Below are 26,809 nucleotides of genomic sequence, written 5' to 3'. Positions count from 1 at the left end.
TCATTCACCAGCCGGTGTGGCCCAGCCCAGAGCCCCGAGATAACGGTCAGAGAGGGGATGACAACTGTGTAGCAAGTGGCCATGGTCAGGGGGAAGGGCAGAGGTGCCTGCCTGCCTGAGCTGGGGACGGAGAGCATGGTACGTAAGCCCAGGTCGGCGAGGACCATCCTTGAAGGGGGGTGGGAACTGTCGGGCAGGCCTGCTTGGGGACAGCAGAGCCAGAGCAGCAAAGCAGAGCCGCTCAGGACGTCCAGGACCCGGCGTGTGGCCCAATGTATGTCCAGGGAGCGGGAGCCATGCGGTGTCGCGAGCTGTACTTGGAACCATGGCTGGACGTGTTACCCCGGCAGGCAGCGACTGAGGTCGTAGGGCCAGGGTGGGGCCGGCGGGGAAAACGTAGAGGTGGGGCTGAGGCCCGGGCGGCAGAGGGTTCCGGAAGACTGAGAAGCCACACGGTCGCTCAGGGAATGGTGTTGTAGTAACTGAAGGACGAGGCAAAAATCGAAACCACTTTTTCATTTTTTAAATCAAACACTTTATTTTCCACATAACAAGCGCAAAAAACTCCCAAACACGTTAACAATTACAATTAACGCAGTTATGAATTCAATTATATTTACTACTCAAAGCCCCAAAAGGTCAATCAGCTTAACGTTCCAAACATTTCCAAACGTGGTTTTTCAAAGCTACCTTTGGTTTTTGGAAAAACCAGTATGGAAGTCAATATACACTGAATGCGCTGAACGACATTTGCTTATAGGAGGGTGTCCGGCGGCGGCGCACACCCGGCGAGCTGGAGGGTGATGTGGAGTCACACATGGAAACACACACACAGGTTTGCCCCCGGGCGCCCGCGGTCGGGACAGAGGGCCGTGAAGGGGGGAGGAAAAGGCCAGTCCAGGTGGTGGCATTTCTTGTTTCGTAACAGAGGTATGAGAGTGTGACACTAGAACGCTGTCGAGTCATTAAGCTTCATGTTCCAAATGGTCTCCTGCGGAGGCTTGAGGTGGGCACACGTGGTGGGGAGATGAAGTCACAGAAGAGCTTTGAGCATCAAGATCCCAAAAATGCTCAAAGAGGGTAGGAAGGAGCAAGCTACAGTTTCCCATTGTTCTCACATTATTTCAGGGTGAAATTGTGGACAAGTTCGGGTAGAAGGTTCAAATATTTGCTTAGGTTTTTACTCGGTTGCTCTCTGAGGACCCTCATACACAGCAACGTTGAAACGTTCATTGTAAAAAAAAGGGCGTACAAATAAATTCACAAAAAAGAGACAATTAATGTTGAGCAGCCAAAAAGTCATGGTTTATTATATTGGAAGGGATTTCATAATTCAAACACAACCAAACTGTACATTTTACAATCACATTCTATTTGTAAACAGTTAAAAGCCACTGACTTCTTTTGCATCTTAGGACACAAACAGTTAGCATCAAGGCAATGAAATGATGGCAAATTCTGCGCTGTTAAAATGTTTACCCTCGTTTGGCCCGTCTTCTTTGACTAAGCAAGCATTATAATACCATTTGTGGGCAAAAAAAGGTGGGGGGGGGCAAGGAGAGAAAGGAAGTTTAAAAACGGTGTAACTCGTTAGTTTGCAACAACATTTAAAATCTTCTTTATACAACAAACAATTCTGTGAGCCCAATACCTTGGCTACAGTATGCATAGTTACTGATTTTCGGCTTTAAGGTACAACAGTTCAACATTAACACAGTCACAAGAGAGCAGAAACAAAGAGAGAGCCACTTGATGGGATTACAAAAAAATTATCACCTATTGATTATTAGCAAACCATCATCACTCACTAATAAAAAGACAGCATCTGAAAGCAGAATGTCGACTCCAGCTTCAAGCGTTTTTTTTTTTGTTTTTCGTTTTTTGTTTTTTTTTTATTTTTGGCAGAGAAAATTCTTTAACAGAGCAATGTGTAGTATCAGTGCTAAAAGTCAGGATTTTCTTTTTTTTCCTATAAGAAACTACAAGGAGTTTTTTTTTTTAATTTTTTTATTTTTTCCTAACTGGGGAACTGGTTTTCCTGAGAACCATGCTCTTCGATTTAGGACAGGAATAGAAAAACAAAAGAACATGGCCAAATGCTGCTCCTTTTTCCCAGAGATAGAAAGCATCTTGTAAATCATCCTCCATTTTTTTTGTCTTTTACATTTTTTTTAAATGATGGAAGAGTAAACATTTTTTTTTCTCAAAAAACAAACAAAAAAAATCTGTAAACAAGAAGGTTCAACGTGGGAACCTTCAAAACAAAATGGAAAGCCTATTCAAAGTGCAGGGCCCGCCCTGGGTGGCAGGCGGGCTGCAAGTCACAGCTGTGGCCACAGTTTTTCAAACTGCAGAGCGAAATTCTTTAGTTTTAGAACATGAAAACACTGGTGCAATACTTTCGTTTACAGTCCTAAGTCAGCATCAGAACTCGATGTTTCAAACTCCACGACACCACAATAAGGTAGGCAAACATCAAGGCATAGTAGAGAGCGCACACCTTTTAAGAACATCCTTGAGTAAACATTTACACTGGAACAGCTGCCCCCCCCATATTGCCGATTAGACGGAGAGAACATCATTCAGTGCAAAGTTAAAAGCTCATACATTATCAGCCCAAAAAAATGGTTTTGCAAAAAAAAAAAAAGAAAAAAAAGAAAAAGGGGCGGGGGAGGAAAAGGAAAACGGGTAAGGGATTGGGGGGAGGGGGGGACAGGAAAGGAGAAAACAACAAACCCAAAGGCTAAACATGATGACTATACACAAGTGAGCTCATTCTATACGGTCCAGCATGTATGGCGCTATTTGGGAGTGTAAATAGATAGATACCTTTTCACATTATAATATTGGCCTGCATGATTCAAGTATTCAAACTGATATGTTTCAGGGAAAACAAAGTGGAAAATGTGCAGAGAATAGCTGTTCCCACAGGTGGCCCCTGGCTGCAGGCGGCGAGCCCAACTTAGTGCTCCTTTCTCTCGCGTCTGAGGTCACAGTTCATGAGTCTGCGTCTACGCGCTACATGGACTCTCCACCCCCACCCAGGTGGTCAACAGAAAGAAAAGCATTAATGGGGGACGGGCTGCTCATTCCCCGGGGGTCGCTGCTGCTGGGAGGCCCCCACAGGCTTGTGGAATAATGAGGGGCCCCCCAGAGTGAAGTGCCGTGAAAGTCTCCACAGCTCGTTCCCGACAGCCCAGCACCATTCCAGTGATTGAGATCGGTCCGGCTGGAGAACGAGTGCGAACAGTCGAGGGAGCCCAGCCGGCTCTGGCTGGACCCGAGAGACTGCCAGCCGGGAGAAGGGGTCAGAGACTGACTTTGTGCAAAGAAACGGCTGATCTCCTCTTCACTGGCAAACTCAGCAAGAATAGTAGTGTTCCCCAGTACACACCTGCAGGGGAGAGACACGGGGCGCCGTGAAAACTCAGCGCACCTCGGGGTCCGACTCCAGGGAGGCAAGGGCCAGGCGAGGCGGGGAGAGACCGGCTGCCCAGGGCTCAATCTGCCCTGAGAGTGTGGTCGTGCCATCAGCATCAAGGCTTTGGTCTCCTACAGGCGATTTAAGACATTTGGGGGGCCATTCTGACGGGCGCTGCTTCGCCTGTTGAGTACTGACCTGGGGACCCAAGACACAGCGAGGCCGCCGCCCTGCGAGGTGCTCTCCCCGTGGGGCCCTGCGCGCGGGCCCGGAGGTGCCACACAGCGTCACCCCGGCTGTGCTCTCACACACAGGGAACCCGAAACTCTCCATCAGGAGGACACTTTCCGGGTGTCCTGCACCGACCGGAACTTACATGTGCAGAGACTTTTGTGCCTTCACTACCTCTTCTTTTGAACTGTAACGGACCAAAGCGTTTCCATGTGGGAGGTTCAGGTGGAATGTTATCAGTGGGCCATGCTGCATGCACAGAGTACGCAGAGTTGAGCCATCGATCTAGGAAACAGAGTGTGGCGAACCGCCCGTCAGACCATCCGGGGAGGCTGTCCCAGGCTGGGACTCTGCTCCTCTCTCTCCTGCTACCACTCTTCACTGGGGCTCACTGCTGCGATGGGGTACAGTGCCCCCCTCCCCACCTCCACTGGTCCCAGAGCCATACCTCTGTGGCCTCTAGACTCCTGGACACTCCCCAGATCCCCACTTCCTTAGTTAGCCATGCCCCTGCTGTGGCTTCATGTCTTCTCTCTTCCCTGCCCTGAGGACAGGATTCATCAAGGCACTGCTCCCTGGGAGAGGAGGGGGTGGGCTCTTAACATCCAGCCTCTGGAGGAGGTGGTCCGGGGACTAAGGAAATGTTCTAGTCTGAAAGGGCGGCCCAGGGCTTCTCAGGTGCGGTACGGGGACCACCTGCACACACCGATCTGAATGCCCTCACCAAGACGCAGACCCCAGGGAGCTGTATTCGGGTTGGCGCCTGTGCACACTTTACAGTGTAAAAACATGAGGTCGGACCGCACCCTGCCTGAGGTACCCGAAGACCTCCCCGGTTGTGTCCTCTGCTCGGCCTTGCCGTCTGCCTCGTCGCACTCAGCGGGGCTGGGCAGACCCTCCTCTCCAGCCAGGCTGGGCCCCTCTGCTCCTGCGCTAGCTGGCTGTGCCCACCAGCCAGGTCGCCCCGCGCTCTTACCTGAGGTGTAAGGTTCTTTAGAACAAGCCAATTTGTTATTCTCCCTGAGCTGCTCTCACCCCAGCTGGAACCTAAGGACAAAAAAGGGCAAGTCAGCTTTCCAAGGCTGTGGCCTGAATGTCCTTTAGGACACACACATCCCAGTCAGACGACAGCTGTGCAGGAGCATCACCTGGGCCCGCGATGCACGTCCATTCCCTCTTACTTACCTGCCCTTGTACCCGGGGCACCCACCCCCGAGGCGTGAAGGCCAGTTCACCCCAGCTCTGACCAGGCTTGACTTCCTGGGGCAGGTGGCTCTGCCCCTGGGGACAGTGAACTCAGACAGCCCCCAACCCATCACACAGCAGGCGGGGGAGCCACAGAAGGCCAGATCCCTTTGCGATCATTTCAATAATAACGCTAAAACTACCTCAAAATGGCACTCTCTGGGGAAAGGCCTCAGCTTGTGATGCTCTCAGGTATCATTCCATGACTCTGCATGCCTGTCTCACAGAGTGCGACGCTCTCGGGGGACTTAGAAGCCTGCAGTCGGTGTCCATCCATAGGTGATGGATCAGGAAGATGTGGAGTATTACTCACACAATGGAGTGTTACTCAGCCACCAAAAAGGACGAGGTCTTGCCACGGATGGCAACAACACGGCTGGACCGACAGAGTGTAACGCTTAGTGAAACACGTCACACAGAGAAAGACGAACGCTGTGTGATTTCCCCCAGATACAGAATGTAAAACAAGCGAACAGACAAGGCAGAATGAGAGCTATACATACAGAGACCACACCGATGCTGCCGTGGCAAGGGGTGGAGATGGGCAGCGTGGGGGCGGGGGGAGGGAGGCACAGGCTTCAGCTCGGGGACGAATAAGGCACAGGAGGGAAAGACACGGCATCGGGGACAGTCGCTGCACTGGTGGCGAGCACAGGGTGATGTGCAGACTCGCTGCGTCACACATCCTGCGCCTGGAGTCCCCACATGCTCTGTGTCAGCTGCACTTCAACTAAAAAGAGAAAGCCTGCAATCGCCAGACATTCCCGCTTCTGCCTGGGGCGGGGCAAGGCGGGTCCTGGGCCACTTTCACTTTCATCACCCCCCTCCCTAGGCACCACCACCAGCCACCTGGCGGCACCCAGACTTGCCTGCGGCCTGAAAGATCCACTCACACACCGGACACCAACGACAACCATCTGCATTTAGCAGCTTAGAACACATTCAAGTGTTGTTTTCATGTAACTAAAACTCCACCTTCTGTGGCTCCCCCCAAATAAAACACTGCCAAGCTTCCTTTCAGCCAATTGCGTGTGTAAACATCAGAAATCACTGGGAGGTCTTACTATTATTTTCAGCCTAGAAACGAGAAGGTATGGCTCTGGGACTGGGGAGAAGAGAGTGAAGACTGGAACGACTGGTACACAGCTGGTGTGTGTGTGTGTGTGTGTGTACACAACGCCAGTCCAAATCCAGTGCTAGGGGTAGGGAGGAGGGGAGACGCGGGTGGCGGTGCCCCGGGACAGGCTGCCCTGTACCTGCCGGCCCCGCGTGGCTAATTCCCAGCACCACCTCCCACCCCCGAGTGCCCCTGCGGAAAGAGTAAATGTTCAGGTCCCCCCAGGCACAGGCCCAGGCGGGCTGCTTCTGCCCCGCGGGCCTCTCTTCGTGACATGGCGCTCGTCCGCGAGGAGGTGGCGATCAGCAGGTTTCAGATGTGCTCCCGAGGAGCTTCTCAAAGAGAGGTGATGCCCATTCCCTGAACCACTGACGGCTGTGTGTGTTTGGGTAAATGTTCTTAAGCAAGCCGGGCACAATTTAAAGTAAAATTTAAGAGTCCTGAGTAGAAATCACAGATGGCAATTTTGCAGATGGCAAAACATGCGGGGAAGCGCATGTTTATTCAAGTCCTAATCCTGCTCCACAGAGGGTAACGCGATAGCGCGCTACCTAGGTCTCTGTGAAACTCAACTGCTAGGGCTGTTCCTGCTCAGCAGCTAAAGCACACGAAAGGCACCATCTTGCACAAGTCGCTCATCTTACCTGGGGTATACCTGGCGTCAGAATTTCCCCATCCTCCACCTACACGAAGGGGAGAGTTATCCCACGTAGACAAGGGTGGCTTCTGACCAGTCAGTCCCGGAGGTGGGCGGGACGGAGCAGTGATGTTTTTAGGTGGTAAAGGGACCTTCCACAGCTCATGAGCCAGAGAGGTGTTTGTAACTGAACCAGGAGACCATGTCAATTTGGAATCACTATTTCTGGCTACTCACAGGAAAAAACACAGAGGGGAGAGGGAAGAGAATATTTTCAGAAAAGAGAAAATTTAAATACTGATAGCACCCATTCTCCCACGAAAAGCAAACCAATGAAAAAGACTTTAAAATCCCCAAATCAAACTAAACTGCCAAAAAACCCCCACAAAAATCAAAAGAAACTGCACCTTTGACTCAGAACAACTCAGACCATTCGTCTGTTATTATTAATAATTTCAAGACGTGTGAACATAGGTCGTTAAGTACATTTTAGAGCCCTCTGCTTTACACACGGAAAAAAGGACCATGACAGTAGTCAGGCGGTTTACGGAGGGGGGCCTGTCTGCGCCCAGCGCCGGGCTGCTGGGCACTTGGTGCGGGCCAGCTCTGGTCCTGACGCGCTCTACCCGGGAGCACAGAGGTTAACAACTTGCCTATGGGCCCCACGCACGGCCAGGACTCAAACCTAGGCCTGTCTGGCTTTAAAAAAAAAAAAAAAAAAAGCAAGCAAACTCACTTCCTGACGCGTGTGGCCTCTTGGCGATGGGGGTGTGTGGGATGAGGCACACAGTAAACTATTTCAAAATAATGCTAAACCACACGAGGGGAGCAAGTGGACGGAGAACTGTGTAACTTCTGTCGCTGTCTACCATTTTCCTACTCGGTTCGTAAAACGGTCTCTAAGTCAAGTCAATGTAACTCCGAGTGAGGTAGCAAGACCGGTCACAGCAGTCTCCTACTGGCGTGTGACAGCCGAGTACAGAAGTTCAGAGCAAGCGGGGGTAAACCGACCACAGTGTGACACTGCCGCAACTCCCTAGCACGTGAGCACTTTTCCGGCAATTCCAAGTTCAGGCTGCCTGTACTTTACAAAAGCATCAGTCTGCGAAGGATTAGAAATTACAAAAATAAATGCTTCTCTGCTGGACAAGTGCTTTGAACGAAAGCACACTTAGTGAGCTGGCTCTCAGCCAAGAGGGAGAGGACTGTTTGGAAACGGCTGCTGGGTACAGTCCATTTGAAATAGGGATCAATGTGGTTACAAGCACTTTCCCAGGCTCGGAAATATACTCTTCTCCCTCCCCGAAAAGCCTTCCGACAAAAAGGAGCGAGAGGGCCCCCAACGAGAGCCCCGGCCGAGCCCACCTGAAGTGCTTTGTGCTGTACTGCTGAGGGGAACGTTGTAGTTGGAGGCACGAATGGATGACCAGGCACTAGTTGAAGGCAGCGTGGTGTTCAAGGATGAGGATGACCCTACGTGGGGGAAGAGCCCAGTCAGTCACCCCCAGAGCAAGCGATGCGTGCCTGAGCAGCAGCACAAGCGCCCGCTGGGGCTGCAACGCGACGGCACGGCCCAAGAAAGGAAGAGGGACGCTGGGGGCCGGTGCCCACGACCGCACCTTCCTTCCCGCTCATCGTCCTGACCAAGGTTCAGAGACGTGGCTCCCCTCCTCCGCCCGGTTCTCAGCCCCGACTGTGTGGGCAGGCCATGGCAACGCTCTGAGACAGTGGTCCCTGCCCCAGGAGGGCTTGCTCCTCCTGCCCCCAACCCTCCCCCCCACCCCATCTCAGCTCCAGGGACTTCTCAGCACAGCCCCCAGGACCCCAGTCCCTGCGACAGCTCCCACCTGGCTTCTCGCTCACCGCCACCAGCCCACCTGTCTGCAACCACAAGTCTGCCACTCAAAGTCCTCAATGGTGTACTTCTAACACCTAACTCCTCTCCTGACTAAAGATCTTATACAAAAAGAAGCCCATTTCTGCAAGCCACCAGATTCTTCCACTAACCACATACAAGGCTAGGAGTCTCGACGCTTGGCTCTGTTCCCGCTTTCCTCTGGGAAAGCACGGGGTGCGTCCCCTACTTCTACAGAGCCGCCTAAATCAGCCATTTACAACGAGGGGGATTCCATCCTTACCTCTGTGATGTGGCCAACACCTGTTCATGAATGACAGGTTTACTGCAAAACGCTGACTGCTTTACATTTTATTTATTATGGACTATCTAGCGGAAGAAGAGGGTACAGGCCTCAGAAGCAGAAAACACTCTCCCTCACTGCATTCACCTTCCTCCAGGCGCATGCAGGGGTACTGCAAGTGGGCTCAAGAGCCACCGCATGGGGGGCAGTGGGAGGAGATTCCTTGATACCCCATTAGAAAGTGTGTCTGGGCCAGAGGGACCCTTAACTTGGGCTTACTGTTCACCTCTGGAGAAACATGGAAAGCAAAATTGCTTCTTCCCACAAAAGTCCTTTAACACTTGGACTGCGTAAACAACTAGCGACAAAATCTTTTATAAAAAGAAACACCCTGGGTGCCTGGGTGGCTCATCGCTTATGTGTCCGACTTCGTCTCAGGTCATGATCTCAAGGCTCATGGGTTTGAGCCCCGCGTCGGGCTCTGTGCTGACAGCTCAGGGCCTGTTTTCGGATTCTGTGTCTCCCTCTCTGACGCTCCCCTGCTCGCTCGCTCGCTCTCTCGCTCAGAAATAAAAAAAAAAAAAAAGAAAAAAAGAAACACCCATTTCCTAATCTCAACACTGAAACCACACATAAAGCAGGTAACAACTTGTGCCTGTTACTACAAATACCGGATCAAATGGTGTGTCGGTCCTTTGCGTTAACTAATGCAGTGAATATACATGTTCACTGTGCCATGATGATAAATCCCCATCATTTCTAAAGTGGCAAAAAGTCACCTCTGGGAAAATGGAGAATTCTCTATCTTCACTATTCCCTTGGATGTCAGGTACCGTGATGTGCTGAAAACCTCACATCTGCTTTGGACCATTCTTAAATCGTATCGTCCAGCATCATTCAGAAATTGACTTGTGCCGCCTACGTACCACTGTTCCTGTCCCTGAGGTGGTCAACTTCCCGCACAGTATTAATTGAAAGATTGTTTATGACACTGCCAGGAGTGACGTAAGGGTCAGTTTCAGGGTCAATGTTTGGATAACCTTTCCATGGTTCACCAGGGCGAAATTCTGGGAATGAAAAACTTAAAATTAGTTCAGACTTATTCATCACTTAAAAATCCATTAAATATCCAGAACTTATTCCTGAAGTCCATGCAATTCTCCAGTATTTTCCAGTTAACACTAGCACACTAAGAGGCTGACTCAGTACCATAGTTAGTGTAACGTAAGCTGCTGCTTACAAATAACTTGCACGTTTTTGCAAGTGAAATAATTTCTCTGCGTGCGCATATTTTTAAACAGTAACAGTTTAAAGCACTTTACTAAATCACAAGTCACAGCAACACAAATAGAACAGAAGGCTCTAAGAGCATCTCTGGTGACTCCCTAGCGCACACGGAACACGGACAAGTGGGTCGGCCCCCTGACAGGTGAAAAGGAACAACGAATGGAGGTTTTGTTGTTCCTCACGCTGCCCACGGGACGGGCCCACTCTCACCGCCGGGAGAACAGAGGCCCTGGTAACGGGCCAGACCCACTTGCTGGCCCGAGACCTGGTGCTTAGCTTTCCACACGTCGTAGCCGCGTCCTTCCCACCCTTGGCAGAGAGTCCAATCCCCCAGAACTGGGCTACAGCACTAGAACCTCTAGAGGCAATGCAACCTTAACGGGGAGCTGGCAGCATCTACCTGGTGGCCAGTTAACACTGCTAGAGCCGTTAGGCGATTTGGCACGTGGCCAGCCATCTCCTATTGAACCCGGAGGACTGGCTGGAGAAGTACTGCTGTTCATAAAGTCATAGGGAACAAATGGAGACTCTTCCAGCCTGAAACCACTTGAAATAGCACCTGCAGAGAGAGAAACAGGACAAGACAGTGAATATGAGGCAAAATATACAAGTGAATTTATTTCTTGTAGTTTCTCCAACAGGAAGTGAACTCTGGCAAAGACCTGCGGGTTCCAAGTTGCGTTCTGCAGCCCCCGTGAAAAGGCTGAGAGAAAACAAAGCTGTGCACTTTCCAGACTTCAGCCACTCTTCACACACCGAACACTGAGATCTGAAAATCATCACTGTGAATTGTTTCAAGAAGGATAATAAGGACCACAGCCACCAACAAGTGATCCGAGTACAAGTACACACTTATTTTCAAATCACTGAAAGACCGGTGTCTTGGCCTAAATGGAGAAGCAGCACAGGGAAGTCTTTGTCCGGGAGGTGTGTGTGTGTGTGTGTGGGGGGGGGGTGATGAGGAGCGACAGAGGGATGAAAAGGACCTGTGGTAAAGGAAAAATGACAGTAGAAAACACTGTTGAGTGGCGAAGAGGTGTGCCCGAGAATCGAGATTGCTATGTATGTAAAGAAGACAAATACTCTTTTTTATCAGGATGTTTACATTTCTACCTATACACACCCCTTGGGACTATGCTGCATCAGTGAAGATATCTATTATCAAAATTGAGTGTGAAATCCCATAAAAAGATAATTTATGCTCACCTAGAAATGGCCACTTGTTTCCTGGTGATTTATTCTCCACAGTGATGTTTGTTTTGTTTTGTTAAAAAAAAATTTTTTAACCTTTGTTTTTTTGAGAGACAGAGAGGGAGAGGGAGAGGGAGAGGGAGAGGGAGAGGGAGAGGGAGAGGGAGAGGGAGAGGGAGAATCAGAAGCAGGCTCTGGGCTGTCAGCACATAGCCTGACACGGAGCTTGAACAGATGAACTGCAAGATAATGACCCGAGCCGAAACTGGACGCATAACCGACTGTGCCAGGCAGGTGCCCCCAATTACCTTCTATCAATCACTTCACGGAGAAGGTGCGGAAAATGGGACGTGAGACTGCGCAGCTGGCAGGTGCAGGTGCAGCAAGCACAGTGGGAGGTCGCTACAGACACGCTGTGCCTTAGGGATGGGGTGCGCGGACGGTGACCACGAGGAAGGCCAATACTGCCCGGGCACTTTGTGCCTCACCCTGTTCTAGTGCTTACGTGCTTGAGGCGCTGCCTTATTCATCCTCCAACCACCGTAGGAGGTATTATTATACTCCTGTTTAGCAGGTAGCGGTTAGTCGCCTGCCAGCAGCTAGTAAGTAGCAGAGCTAGGTCTCAAATCCCGGGTCTGTGACTATTTTGCCATTCTGCCATCACGTCAACTACCATTCCGCTCTTAAGAAAAACTCCAAATGTGATATGCCACTGAGTGGCAAATGCAACTTAGAATTGAGGTCTGTTTGATTTAGGGTTCAATGTTCTTTCTACCACATGGCGATTTCACCTTCCATTTCTGATAATCATCAGTCTAAGGTTCACAAATTAGCAAACTGACCTTTAGGCCAAGTTTAGTCAAATAAAGTTTCAAGATAAAACTCCAATGGAGAGGACCAAATGTCACAAACATGTTAACCCAAGGGACAGACTTGATGCTGCTCAGGTTAGGAAGCAGAGAGGCTCCCTGGCTGCCCTCCCTCTTTCTTACATCACCAAGTCCTACCAATTCTGCTTCCTATAGGTTTTTTTTTTCCCCTACAACCGCAACGATTTATTTTTGAGAGAGAGAGTGCGTGTGAGCGAGCACACGCCCCTGAGAGAGTGGGGCAGGCAGGGCAGAGGGAAGAGGGAGAGAGAGAATCCCAAACAGGCTCCAATCTCAGCCCAACTTGGGGCTCGATCCCATGGACCATGGGATCATGATCTCAGCCAAAACCAAGAACTGGAAGCTCAACCAACTGAGCCACCCAAGAGCCCCCGGGTGGCAATGGTTTCTGAATTATTTTGTTTTGGGTCCCTTGTGTGAAGAGTTGGATTTTGCTTTATGTTTCAATCTGAATTTATCTTAATAAATTAGTTTGGCTCATTTATGCTTCTCAATTTTACATACATTTTATATGATGCCTTCTATTTCTTTACAGATTCTTTTTAAGTTTATTGATTTATTTTGAGAGAGAGGATATGACAATGAGAGCAGGCAGGGGCAGAGGGGGAGAGGAGAGAATCCCAAGCAAGCTCTGTGCTCTCAGCATAGGGCCCAAATTTCGGGCTCAAATTCATGAACTGTGAGATCATGACCTGAGCTGAATTCATGAGTCGGATGCATAACTGATTAAGCCACCAAGGAGCCCCGATTTCTTTACTGATTCCTTAAAAACTCTAAAAATATGGTATATTTTCTCTCTTTTCTGAAAATATGGCAGGCTTATATATTTGTTTCAGTGGATGTCTTTATAACTGGTTTAATCTCGTCTTCAAGAAATTCCGAGATACAGCTGACACATAACACTGTATTAGTTTCAAGTGCAAAACGTAAGAACTTGATGCTCGTAAATACTGTGAAATGATCCTAGAGCTCTTGAACAATGACTACACTGGGTCAGGCTATAGTCGCCCCCTGTCTGGCTAAGCTGTGGATCAGGCATATTAGTTGCCCCGCTGATCTCCGCGTCCACCTCCAGTCCCGGGTCTCCACAAAGCAGCCAGAGTAATGCCAAACACAAATCATGCCAATGCCTGGCTTAACCCTCTCCAACAGTTCTGCATTACACAGGGGGTAATACTCTGTACAAGGCATCCACCCACCGCCCCTGGGTGCCCCTCTCATCACCTCTGATTGGTTAACTCCTGTCATCTTTCATATCTCAGCTAAAGAGATCACAACCTTCCTTCCAGAATCCTTCCCCTACCGCCCTCCACCCCAAGGCGGAAATAAATATCCTTCTATATATGTACCCCCCACCTCAGAACAACGTGCTGGGTGCTGATGAGGGGAAAAGATTTTATAGACTGCCTTCTAGTTGCAGGATCTCAGGACCATAAAGCATCACAGATAACCTAGTCCACCCTTTCCATGATGCACAATTTCCCAGTCTGATGTCCTTTGCCTCCGTTCCACCCTACTTCGCTTAACAACTCTGGCTTTTCTTACTCTGGAAGGTGGGCGTGCAGTAAAGAGTTAGGACAGTGGGCCCAGAGAACACATTACAGAGAGCTTCAAGACTGGCCCTCCACCACTTCTGGCTCCTCCAAGCCCACAGCACAGCCTGGGCCTCAGCCAAGCCAGAGAGTTTATGGTAACAGCGTGACTCACGGTGAACATGGCCTTTTGTGTGCCCGAGACCTGGGTCACCCAGTGTTCTTATCAGATCTCTGAGAGGTCTGCAGGGGGTTGGTGCTACCTGAGTAGCACGCTCATGCAGGTGCTACTGCCTGTATGACTGACCCCCAATAAAAACCCCGGACACCAAGGTTTGGATGAGCCTCTCGGGACGCCAATACTTTGTCCATGGTTTCACACATCGTGGCTGGAGAATGAAGTCCGTGGAACTTCACTGGGAGAGGACAACAGGAAACTTCTCCTGGACTCTGCCCTATGCGCCTTTCTCCCTTGCTGACTTCATCTGTATTCTTTTGCTGTAACAAACCATAACCATGAATATTACAGCTTTCCTGAGTTCTGTCCATTCTTCTGGCAAACCAGTGACCTTGCAAGTGGTCTTGGGAACCTGTGACACAGGTCTTCTGGATTCGCCCTTTCCTCTCTGCTCCACAAGTAACTTATTACTAGCTCTCTACAGTGATAAACAGAGAACCCACCTCTGACAGTGTTGCAAGCGGTCAATGCCGGCCAAGGCCAATGCCGGCCAAGGCCTTCCCCACAGGCCACTCCCTTCCCCAGGCTCAGCCCAGGACAAGAGCCTGATGCTACCATCACATCGCTCCCCCTTAAAAATGGTCTCCACACTGCTCCCCTGCAAGGGGACAACAGCCCCTCTTCACCACAACAGGGAACTCAGGGTTATAAAGGAGCAGGGGAGGCTGGCTGCAGGGAAAACCCCACGGCCCTTCCCCACACAAAAGCATGACTATGAGGCACGATGTCTCTGGTTAGGGACTAGAGGAAAATCTCTCCCCACCCATGGAGGGGAGGGCACAGGTGTGAGGGGAGAGAGAAGAGAAACGGAGCAAACCACACTCCCAGGTAAGCAAAGGCAGATGGCGGAGGCCGCCACCAGAGACTGTGCAGAGGAGACCCGGGGCGCGGCAGTGGGCGCACGGGCAGGTGCTCCTCCGCTCCGCGTGCTCACTGCTCTGGAGCTTGGGCCATCACACCTCTTTATTCCCAAAGACATGCCACAAGTCCGAATCTGTACATGAAGTTTTCTGAATGTTTACACGGATGTCGGAAAAGATAGTTTCAAAATAGTGAGGGTCTAACAAAGCACAACGTGCCGGCAGACTGGCAGCTGTCGGGACACCCCTGCACACAGCGAGATGTGAATTTTATTGTAAGGGAAAAGGGAAACCACAGCGAACTATTAATAACGGGAATATTGTGATTAACATTCCCCTCTCTTTTTTTAATAGAAGGAAAAAGGAAAACAAAGGCAGCAAACAAGACGATTCTAAGTCTCTGCCGGGAGAGAGGCCCAGCAGGATGAGCCACCGACTAGGAAGCAACAGCCCCGCGAGGGGGGATGTGACAGTGTGAGGAACGGGAGGTGAGTAGTGAAAGAAAGAGCACTTCTTTACACAGACTGAAAAGCTTTTTTAAAAAGCCAACACTCAAAATTTAGCAGGCTCTCACATACAGATATCAAACTGTCTTTCTGGAGCTGAAGACCAAAACCACAACCAGGTCAAGATGTAGTTCTGAAATCAATTTTACAAAGGAAAAAATGCAACAACAAAGAAAGAGTCAAAGCAACCAAACAAAATACATCGGATCAAACATTCTTGATTCTTAAATTTTTTTTTTTATTTTAGAGAGAAGGAGAGAACACCTGTGCAGGGGAGAGGGGGTAAGGTACAGGGTGGAGGGAGGGGGAAGAGAGAGAGAAAGAGAGAATGAATATCTTAAGTAGGCTCCGCACTTAGCTTGAAGCCCAGTGAGGGGCTCAATTCCACAACCCTGGGATCATACCTGAGCTGAATTCAGGAGTCAGTCATGTAACTGACTGAGCCAGCCAGTCAGTGCCCCATTCTTTTTTTTTTTTTTTAAACAGATTCCTTTATTTTTTGTTTCCCAAAAAAATTATTTTAATGTTTTTTATTTATATCTGAGAGAGACAGCATGAGCAGGGGAGGGTCAGAGAGAGAGAGAGAGAGAGAGAGAGAGAGAGAGAGAATCTGAAACAGGCTCCAAGCTCTGAGCTAGCTGTCAGCACAGAGCCCGACGTGGGGGTCAAACCCACAAACTGTGAGATCATGACTTGAGCCAAAGTCCTACACTTAACCGACTGAGCCACCCAGGCGCCGCCCCCCCCCCCCCCCCGCCCCCGGGTGGCTTAATTTTTAAGGGGATAAAATAGATGTCTGGAGATATCAAAATAATACCTATGAAACAAAGACTACTGGATGTGGGTTAGTTACTACCATTTGTGCCACATGCTAAAGTACAGACAAGGAGAACATTCTGGGAGTGAGGAAGTATGAAAATATTAAGTAATTTCTATTACTAACAGAAGAATTTTTTTAAAGCAAAAACGACTAAGTTTCAAGTGTCAAGTAAATAAAGAATAGCAAGGATCTAAACTGGAGCAAAGAAAAAGTATCAACCTCATCCTTATATGGAAGAGGAGCACATGCCTAGAACATATATAGGAATAAAAGTATTTACTGTTTAAGCTAATAACTAAAACACAATTACTGTTCACAATGCAGGTTTAAGCAAAACAGTCTACATAATAAAAATGCAGTGAAAAAAATGATCAATGTTAAATTGAAAAAGAAGATCAAATATAAATACGAGATTGCTTTATTAACTGAAGCCAGTAAAGAGCACACGCGAGTGGGCTGTGCACAGGAAGGCCCCACTGCCCATAGAGCTTGACAGTTGTCACTGCATTCAGTCCTATCAACAGTTCTGGGAAGTCTCATTTCTTTTTGCAGATGCTAACACTGTGGCTTAAAGAGTTTAGGAACCGGGATGGAATCCTAAGTGTGTCTGACTTCAAAACCTATGCTGTCCGTGGACCCCATGTGTTTGACATGCACCATGCACCCGTGTGCGCTGTAAAGTCAGGATGCTGAGCACTACAGGATGCATGTGGGACATCACACCTGCCACAGAGGTGCACGGAAGGCAAGTGGTCATCTGTACAAAGAAACTGAGGCTCAGATACATAAGGCAAACATGGAAAACTCCATTTTACCCGAAGAAGGCAGAAAACCATATGACAGAAGCGTTTCTCTGGCTCTCTACACCTCACTTCTCCAGCCACTCCTTTCACTATGAGCTGCACCAGGATGCTGCTTTTGTTCCTTTCTGGGCTCTGTCACACTGGGCAACCTCATCTGTGTCCATGACCTCAACATTCTAATGAATACCAAACCTTATTCTAGTTCAGATTTTTCTCTGAGCTAGAAGAAAATTAGAGCCTCTGGTCCTAATTTTTTTAAAAAACTTTTTTTTTTAATGTTTTATTTCTTTTTGAGACAGAGAGACAGAGCATGAGCAGGGGAGGGGCAGAAGAGAGGGAGACACGGAATCCAAAGCAGGCTCCAGGCTCCCAGCTGCCGGCAGAGAGTCTGACACAGGGCTCGAACTCAAACTGCCAGATCATGACCTGAGCCAAAGACGATGCCTAACTGACTGAGTCACCAAGATGCGCATCCCCCCCCACCCCCCTCCAACCCGAGCCCAGTTGTAAAGGTCCAGGGGGTTAGGCTGAAGGAGGAGAGGCCCAGGATACATTACGGATAATCAGGTCTTTGCATGAGGAGTTAAGTTAGTTACCAGCCCTTCCGTCCTTAACTCTAAGGCTCTTTTTGGTGTACTCCCTCCTTATCCATTGCTTTCTGCCTCACTTCCACTGCTTGCAGTCTTCTACGTCTCTGGATTTAAAGTTTAAAACAATTTATGGCACAAAGTAGTCTTTGATTTGCCCATTCTGGCTTCTACTGTTCTAGATTCTCCTTCTTCCCTTTGCCCCCTCACCTCCATGACACGCACACACAACAGAACCCAGCAGGCTGTCCTGCATCTGAACTTTTCAAATGCTCTACTCTTTTTGCCATCCTCTCTCTACCCCTTCATGTGGTCAACCTGACGACCCCTTTCATAGTCTCTCTATAAAAGCCTTTCCACACCCACCGCAGCGACAGGTTGTCATTCCTGGTCTCACCCACCAGTGGATAGCACGTTACCAGCCCACGTGTGCTACCATAGGGATCCGTGTCTCCAGCACCTAACACAGGGTACGAAAGCTGCTAACATGCTTTTGCTACCAAATGATGAGCTCCTTCAGGGCAAGCGCTACTCCTGGCTCACCTCTGCTCACCGGTGTGCATGCGTGTTACACGTGTATCTACATAGTCCAGGTGACCTGGCATGGTCCTTGGAAAGCAGAGAATGTTCTGCTAACATGTGCTAGATGGACTGATATTAAACAGGATAAAAATGATATTTCTTAAAAAATGTAATTAACAGATGAGAAGACAATAATATTGAATCTATAGTGTACACAAAGCAATAAAATACATGAAGAAAATGTGTCATTATACACTGATAGAAATCAAATTATGCTGGGAGTTTTCAATACCCTCCCCACCACACTAAATTGAGTAAATGTTGAGAACATCAGAACAATCAAATCGATTGCCAAAAACCTAAACGACCATCAAAGAGGGAATCATTTTTAAGTCACAAAAGTATACCAAATCTTGATTTTGTATAACAGTATAATTAAAGGTTAGTTGTACCTTTTTTATTTTAACTAAAATTTAATAATTAATAAGCACTTTTTAATAATGAGGAAAGGTTCTACGTGGATTTGGCCACCAATATAGACATTTAAGATAAAATAAAGGCCTAAATTTAGTATTCCACAGGGTTTTTGTTTTCCTTTTTAAAGTACATGTAAGAAGGTATTTCATACCATGTTTGCTGGAGTTTTGATCCAAAGATGTGTTCACAGAAATGCTGTCCACTGTAGTCCACTTCCTTAGTCTTGACTGTGGCTCTTTAATACTGTTCATATCCATATTTACATTCAAGTTTGAGTTCAAGCCTAAAAATAAAACAAGATTTTAGTAGAACAACCACTTTAGAAAATATAGCACGTTTTCATTCTAATCCCACAACTTCCATTTTCTAGGAAAAAAGAAGGAACAAACCTAACGTTTTTAATCCTATGTCCTGTGACTGTTCCTTAATAGATATCAGCCTACAAATGTGGCGCGGCCAAATGCTTACAGACCATGCAAGGCAGGCAGAACAGACACTCTGGGCCCCTGGCAAAGGCTGTGCAGAAATCACATCGAGAGGAGTCTGGCTACATCATCAAACAGAAATTCTCAACAGCTATTCTAATGTTCAATAACCCAATGTTTTCAAACCATGAAACTGTTAAAACTATAGTCGCGTTAACTTTGGAAACCTATTTCTCTAAAGAATTTTGATTATTTTAAAATTCCTTGGTGGGGCACCTTGGTGGTTCAGTCGGTTGAGCATCTGACTCTTGATTTTGGCTCAGCTCATGATCTCAGGGTTGTAGGATCGAGCCCCACATATGGCTCCATACTGAGTGTGGAGCCTGCTTAAGATTCTCCCTCTCTCCCTCTGCCCCTCCCCCCCTCTGTGCTTGCTCTCTCTAAATAAACAAACAAATAAATAAATTTCCTTGGTAAAAAGAGACCACTTAAAGGAAGTCAAATATTAAAGTTTATCTCCAATAAAATAGATCTCTTTAGCTATCCCCCAAGAGCACCATGCATAAAGAAATATAGAGAATCATGTTCAGTTGTTTATCTTTTGCTTGTAAACAAAAGTTTTCAACTGGTTGGCACCCAAAGGACACCGTCATTTAAAAGAAAAAATGTCTTGGGGCGCCTGGGTAGCTCAGTTGGTTAAGCAACTGACTTTGGCTCAGGTCATGATCCCATGGTTTGTGAGTTCAAGCCCTGCATCAAGTTCTCTGCTGTCAGTGTGGAGCCTGCTTTGGATCCTCTGACCTCTTGATCTCTGCCCATTTATATCCTCTCTCTCAAAAGTAAAACAAACATTAAAAAAACAGTAAAAACATCCTGCTCTAACAATTATACTTAAGGGTAAGACTCTCATACCTCAAGGTACAACTTCCTTGACCTCTGCTGATGAAACACATCAGACTCTGACAGTCTCTCTCAGAGCAAGGATAGAAATTTCCATCTTGCATACTACAGGTCAGAAAACTGATGGTTAAGTCAGGGTTTCTTTCTTTTTATTTTATTTTTATTTTTTTTTAATGTTTTATTTATTTCTGAGAGAGAGAGAGAGAGAGAGACAGCATGAGCAGGGGAGGGTCAGACAGAGAGGGAGACATAGAATCTGAAGTAGGCTCCAGGCTCTGAGATGTCAGCACAGAGCCCAACAAGGGGCTCGAATGCACGAACCGTGAGATTATAACCTGAGCCAAAGTCGGATGCTTATCTGACTGAGCCACCCAGGCGCCCCAAGTCAGGGTTTATTAAGTATGATACAGGGACCATCAACATCAGAATCATCTGAAATTCTTGTTAAAAATTAACACTTTTTTAAAAGAAATTTTAAATGTTAATTTATTTTTGAGAGAGAAAGAGAGAGAATCTGAAGTAGGGTCCAGGCTCTGTCAGCACAGAGGCCAACGTGGGGCTCGAATCCACAGACTGCGAGATCACAACCTGAGCTGAAGTCAGATGCTTAACCGACTGAGCCATCCAGGCACCCCCAAAAACGAACACTTTTCAGTGGGAATCAGATTATCTGTTTAACATGCAGCCAGATGGTAGTTCGTATTTTAAAATTTCCAAACAGTTTTAAATACTTGGGTTTGATGACAGTTCATGTGATAAGCAGATCAAACTTAAAAACGTTAATAGCATGAAGTCTCTAGTATCATCCCAATTTTTGGAGACAGCAATTACATTTGCTGCTCTCTGGACCCATCAAAGAGACCCAGGACTCGGCACATTTTTCTGTGAAGCCTCAGAGAGTCACTATCTCTGGCTCTGGGGGCCACAAGATCTGTGTGTCTCTGTTGCAGCACAAAAACAACCAGAGAAAATACATCAACAAAAGAGCACGGCTGTGTTCAACAAAACTTTCTCTACAAAACCAGGCCACTGGCCAAATCTGGCCAATAGGCTCAAGTCTGCCAATACCTGACTTAGACAACTGAACCGTGTTGCTTTGGATGAGGCAGACCTCTTAACCAGGAAAAAGTATCTCTCTGTCCTGGCTGAGAGTCTGCGGCTGGTCGGGGGGCGGGGGGGGCAGCGGGAAGCACGGCAGGGGTAACAGCAGGCCCCAGCCCCCACCTACAGCCCAGAACACGCTAGCTAGCTAACTGTCTTCAACACGGTGGGGCTGGCAACCAACCAAGCTGGCTTCCGAGACACGATTGTAAGGGAAAAGCGAGAAAGCAGAAGGAAAATGAACAGAGTGTCAACACTCAAGGCTCAAAAGATAATCAAAGGCACAAAGAGAAGAGACCCAGGGAGGGGGAAAACGCACAAGCCTGAAGTTTCCAGAGGGAGACAAGGAACGAAGGGAAGAGGGGAGCTACTGCAAGGGTGACAGAGGCAACCCTCCCGCCTGTGTGTTCCACACTCACACCAGAAATCACCCCTAAATCCTCAGGCCATGACGACAAATACAGGTGCTGAAACCACGGAAGCCATGCTTCCCAGCTGTGCCCCAAGGCGGCGCGGCTCCACTGTCTCCTGCATGTGGTTACTAACAACCCTCTCCCCCTCAGACCCTATGAGGAAGTCACCTGGGGCTGGAGAGTAACTTCGCCTGTATTCTAGCCCACTGTAAATAAGCAGGGAGTTTTTAAAACAGTACAGTTTTCTGGGATGGAGAGAGCCTTTCTGGAAGCAGGGAGATCGGCTGGCCCCGGGGGAAGCAGGGACGAGCCACAGAGCCGGCACGGTTCTCCCGAGGGGACGGCACCATGACGCCAAGGGAGGAGACACAGGCCAGCGGCCCCCAGGATCAGCTGAATGCTGAGGCCAAGGAGAAACCCACCTATAGGGAAGTTGCTGAAAGCATTTATGGGTGACGGCCCTTTCTGCAGCTCGGGTGTAGCGTGGGGCATGACGTTCTCGAGGAAAGGTTTCATGGCTGGCTGGTGGAGGGGCTGCTGCTGAGCTGGCGGGGGCTGCTGCTTCACCAACAGGCCGGGGTCCAGCTGGCGGGACTGCTGCATCATCTGCTGCTGCACACTGAGAGGTCGACCCTGAAAACAAGTGATCGGGAAACACCATGGGCAGAGTCTTTACAGACACCCAGGTACTCCCCTGCACCTGCCGAATTCACGTCCTCCCCGGCAGGAAGCTGAACAATCACCTGGCGCCAGTATACACGAGCTCTGGGCAAACCGGAGACTAAATGCACCATGTGCTTCGTTATATTTTAATACGGGCATTTCACATCCGTTGTTACAGGTTCGACTGAAACGAGTTCAGTGGAAGCGAAGCAAGGGAAGAAGGGACTGTACCTGCTGGTCTTGCTGCTGCCGGCTCCCAGAAGGCACGCTTCTCTGACTCTGCGCCCTTTGCTGCTGCGCTAACAATCGCTGGAGGGGAGACGGCAAAAAAGCTGTCAGTGTCACGGCGTCACGGAGCTGCAAGCTTCAGGTAACTGTGGCGGGCGGACCTACAGCGTGGCATCATCTAGCGTAATCTCTTGCTGGGGCCCCCTGGCCTCGAGCCATTGTTGAATTCAGGCTTTTGTGCAGTCTCCACTTGCACTTCATGAGGGACATCCCCCCTGCCCCGCTCTACTCCATCCTACCTGCTCTGCCATCCCAGACCTGACCGGGTGGTGCTCACAGAGCACCCCGCCCTTCCAGCTCACCACCTGTCCTCCCTGACGGGCGCACACTTCCCGGGGGCGGCGCACCCACTTGGTCTGCTGCCGCGTTTCCCGCAGAGTCTCGGGTTTGGCACACCGTGGACGCGCAAGAGACCCATACTGAACAGGACCGCTGCGGGACTCACCTGTAACTGGGAGATCTGAGAAAGCTGGTTTAGTTGGGATAGCTGGTTCAGCACGGCTACCTGTTGAGGGCCAAAGAGCGGATTCAGGCCACCGCTGTTTGGTGCATACTTCAGCAATGAAACTGGAACCTTAGGATCACAATGGCAAGTTAATAATGTTGATCAAATAACTCAAAGCTAACTAAATGTGCTGTGTAGCTGGAGTATCAACACAGCACTGAAATCTGGGGACTACTACTGTGGAGGGCTGGTTATGTTCTCTGCTTTATTGTTCACATAAACTTTTCTGGGTTAACAACAAGAAGACGGGGTGAATCTTAAAGCAGCCAATTTACTTTGCTGCTGTCCTCCTCCCCTCAAGACACTGTCCGGAAGGTAGTGATAAATTTCAGGTTTAATTTAACTTGGACTGCTTTTCTTCACCCTACCCACATCCGTTCGTAAGGACAGCAAATCCTGCATTAGCTGCGTCTCAAAGACGCCAATCGACATGACGACGAGCACCTAGCTGTCTTGTTCAAGGATCAAGAGTCTCCAGGCACACAGGGGAGAGCATGCTCGCAGTCAGTACCTGAGGGGAGAGTAATGGAGGAGGCACTTGAGCACGGAGATTAGGCTGAGATGAACTAAGAGGTTGTGCTGGAGGCTGCTGCAGGCCCCGGGCTTGTGCTGCTGTGTTTCCAACACCAAACACACTGGGATTGCCATTCTGCAAAACCAAACAACAGCAACAGAACACCAGTGGGATTCTTTAGGGACAGACGTCGCAATATCACACTGTAATATCGATTTAAACACAGTAACTACATGTAAGAGATCTTAGTACTTCTACAAAGCATTCAACAGAGAGCCTAAAGTACACGCGTGGACTTACCTGTCTAACAGAATTCAAGTTTTGCATACCCAGCCCTGCTATGGAGCCAAGGGCCTGGTTAGGTAGTGCACTATTTGAAGGGGGAAGCTTCATGCTTTGACTGGACATAAACTGCATGTTTTGGGATTCATCTGCTACAATGCCATCCTGATTGGACAGACAGAAAGATGTGCAACACCAGCCAAGCAAACAAGTAGAAGGGAGAAATCATTGCAGGAACAGAAGAGAAGTCACATGACATTCCAGCATCAACAGGAAACAGGTAGAGAACAGAAGAGATTAGATTAGTGTTAATTCTAGAGTACATAAAAAGAACCAAACACATTTTACGGGATTCAGAAGAAAATACAAATGCAATCCCTATGCTGAATTGAAACATAAAAGGGAGAATGACCTACAAATCTGGTAGTAGGATTTGGCACTGGATTATATATAGTACCTTACATTAAATGCCCTAACAGCTAACGAGAAAATTATGTCATTAAGTATACTGGTTTATTAGCCACAGGGGTGAAACAAAGCAAACAGACAAACAACTTACCTTATCAAAATAAGGGCTGCGCTCCATGGAAGACTCTTTGGAAATCTGAGGCCGAGAACCAGGGCCTTTCCCGACCGTTCGATTGTAATCACCAATATTTAGGCTATGTTTATCTATGTCCATTCGTTTATCTTGTAACATTCCTAATAAATGCAAGAAATGATGTTACCATGTAGGAAGACAATCCAGTTGGCTTCAGAGAAATTTACAGTAGAAAGCAAAGTATTTCCTCCGAGAGAACTTCTGCCTTGACAAGGACACGTGAAAAGTGCACTCGCATTTAGTAAATCTTGCATTCCTCACAAGTCAAGTTGGGTTTAGCAGATACTATCATTTTACTGAACCAAGTAATCTGAATTAAAAAGATTAAGACGTCTTTGGTCATCTTTAATCTACTTAATTGTATAATAAAAGCAGTTTCCAGTTACAAATAACAAAAAGAGCTACCACGACAATGTGCCATCTGATAGATGCACACCATGTGCCAGGCACTAACTGTCCCAAATGTGTGCTCTAATTTAATGCTGGTATCCCTGCTATTCTCACCGCCATTCAGCAGATGGGGAAACTGGAGACAAGACAGGCTCACACCTTCCTCTCTCTCAGCTCTTCCTCTCCATTACTCTCCACATTCTGACTTCTCTGCAACTTCAAACCCAATTTCTTGTCTACTGAACCTCTTATTCCTATATATGTCTCATCTTGAATAGTAACCACATACTGGTTTACTGTCTCTCAGCTCCAAATTCACCATTTTTGACTGCTCAGTGAAAGCACACCTGGGCTCTTTACATTCTCCCCTTTGCCAGTTGGTGCAGAGGCTGTCAGTTGAGGGCGCTGGAGAGACGCTGTGGGAGGAAGTTCGATGTGCCCCCAGCACCCCCACATAACCCCACACGGCTCGGTAGCAGAGTCTCTAGTGAGACGTGGCTCTGTGGAAAGATTTCCACCAAGTTCCACCAGCACAGCAGCACAGCCGCTTGTGTGCCATTCTGTGAGCCAGGGAGGCGGCAGGGCCTTATCCTCACAGAGCAGACCCAGAGTCAGGATGTGGAGTTGGTTTTGCTGCCTGCAAAGCTGCTGCCATCCACCGTCTGGCAGAAGGCCTTATTCTTCCAGCACTGTGTCTGATCAAGGAACTCGCTCCACAGCAAAGGTAGGACAGCGATGGGATCACGCCCATGGGATCAAGTGGTCTGACCGCATACACCATCACCCAAACGTAGCCAGCCAAACTAACAGGCAGAAATGGTTACAAACCAAGTTGGGAGACACCCTGCTTCATGAGACACAGCCTCCCACCTCACTAGAATACAGAGGCCTGGGAATCAGAAGGTGAGGGTTGGCATGGTTTCTCTATTACACCTAATAAGCCACTCAATTCCTGCTTCCTGTTCCAGCAGCTCCACAGATTTGGAGACCTTAGTCCTCGAGAGGGAGAAAACGCTTCTCCCAGGAGACACAGCAGGCTGCTGCGCTGGAAGACGAAAATGGCACCTGGCGTTTCGCCCCTCCTTGTGCCACTGAACTGCCAGGCAAAAGGGGTTCGTCTACTGGCTGAAGTGACTGACTGATCACCAGGGGAAAGGGGTTTTCTGATACAGAATGAAGGCCATGAGTACTCTGGAGCCCCGGGGATTCTCTGGGGGTGCTCCTTCACATTTCCAGACCCACCAGTAAAGGTCAATGAAGAACTACAGCAACCAAGAAAAGGCAGGATGATTAAGGGCTCAGACTCTTTGGAAACAAAGGTTCGCATCACGCCAGCAGCAAAAAAAGCCAGGGTGCTGAGGAAGTGGTGAGAGCAGGGCAGTGTGGGATGGGTGCTGAGAAAAGGAAGCCACGGACATCAACCACAGCTTGTGACCAACCACAGAAACGAGGTCAGTACAAGCTCTCACGTTTTCTGTGGCTTGTTACACGGGTGTGGTTATCTGGTTAGGCCAACCTTCTCTTTCCCGTTTTTATTTCATTCACAAGCTGTCGAAAGTTCCCTTTACAACTTAGTCTTTCTGTCTCAACTGTGACTGACTTAGAAGGGTAGTAATACCGCCAACAATGAATGCAGTGACCCTTGGGGCTGTGTGTGTCTCCTCAGTCTGGTGAGGGGGCAGACATCCCCACGCGTCAGAAAGGAAGCTGGACCTCGTTAAACAGACAGAGCCGCTCTGCCACTGTAGTGGGACAGAGGCGCACGCATAGAAGGTGTGTGTGGAAGACGGGCGGTCGAAGGGTGGGACGAACTGTACCATCCACTGACCCACCACCCCTCAGCTCCACATTCACATGGTCTGCCCTGAAAAAAATGGATCTGGACCCTTTCCCTATCCTTCCCTTGGCCAGCTGACCCTGCACCGTGTAGGCAGAAGGTGCGGGAGCCGCGGCGTCCGACAGCCACTCTGGTGGTGTGGTGGCAGCGCGCCTCCCGTGAGACGCCTGCCCATGGGGCACCGCTCCTGCAGTTCCGTGTGGGCGACACCACAGTGACTCCTCTGCCGTGTGGGGAGCAGAGGCCGGGTCCAGGAGGCTGGGTCTCCTGCATGGGCACGCCACCTCAGTCCTGACCTCTGCTATTCTATCTTCAGTGCTCTCCTTACCTCTCACTAGCCAGAGCCTCGTCACTCGAGTAATTCCTACGATTTGTATTAAACCTTCCT

General features: G+C 48.8%; 1 protein-coding gene across 8 annotated transcripts in view; it reads right to left on the bottom strand.

Moving 5' to 3' along the window:
- Positions 1 to 1,277: 1,277 nt before the first annotated feature.
- Positions 1,278 to 26,809, bottom strand: part of TNRC6A (trinucleotide repeat containing adaptor 6A) — a 96,713-nt gene continuing 71,181 nt past the window's right edge. For 4 of the 8 annotated variants that reach the window (XM_039234399.1, XM_039234400.1, XM_039234404.1 and 1 more), the window contains 13 exons: positions 24,153 to 24,295; positions 23,309 to 23,446; positions 22,738 to 22,866; positions 22,236 to 22,313; positions 21,764 to 21,974; positions 18,654 to 18,785; positions 10,477 to 10,635; positions 9,716 to 9,856; positions 8,017 to 8,124; positions 6,659 to 6,880; positions 4,629 to 4,699; positions 3,798 to 3,937; positions 1,278 to 3,394 (listed from right to left, as the gene is read on the bottom strand). In XM_039234399.1, the coding sequence (XP_039090330.1) occupies positions 3,019 to 3,394; positions 3,798 to 3,937; positions 4,629 to 4,699; positions 6,659 to 6,880; positions 8,017 to 8,124; positions 9,716 to 9,856; positions 10,477 to 10,635; positions 18,654 to 18,785; positions 21,764 to 21,974; positions 22,236 to 22,313; positions 22,738 to 22,866; positions 23,309 to 23,446; positions 24,153 to 24,295 (2,048 nt within the window). In that variant the 3' untranslated portion in view covers positions 1,278 to 3,018. Of the gene's footprint in view, positions 3,395 to 3,797; positions 3,938 to 4,100; positions 4,228 to 4,628; positions 4,700 to 6,658; positions 6,881 to 8,016; positions 8,125 to 9,715; positions 9,857 to 10,476; positions 10,636 to 18,653; positions 18,786 to 21,763; positions 21,975 to 22,235; positions 22,314 to 22,737; positions 22,867 to 23,308; positions 23,447 to 23,611; positions 23,759 to 24,152; positions 24,296 to 26,809 lie in introns of those variants that run through there. The other 4 variants (XM_039234405.1, XM_039234401.1, XR_005528777.1 and 1 more) reach the window with 4 other exon arrangements.

Source organism: Hyaena hyaena, unplaced genomic scaffold, assembly GCF_003009895.1.
Source record: "Hyaena hyaena isolate Hyena2069 unplaced genomic scaffold, ASM300989v1 scaffold_88, whole genome shotgun sequence".
Taxonomy (NCBI): Eukaryota; Metazoa; Chordata; class Mammalia; order Carnivora; family Hyaenidae; genus Hyaena; species Hyaena hyaena.
Note: the sequence above shows the minus strand (reverse complement) of the source record. Positions and strands in the feature narration are given on the sequence as shown.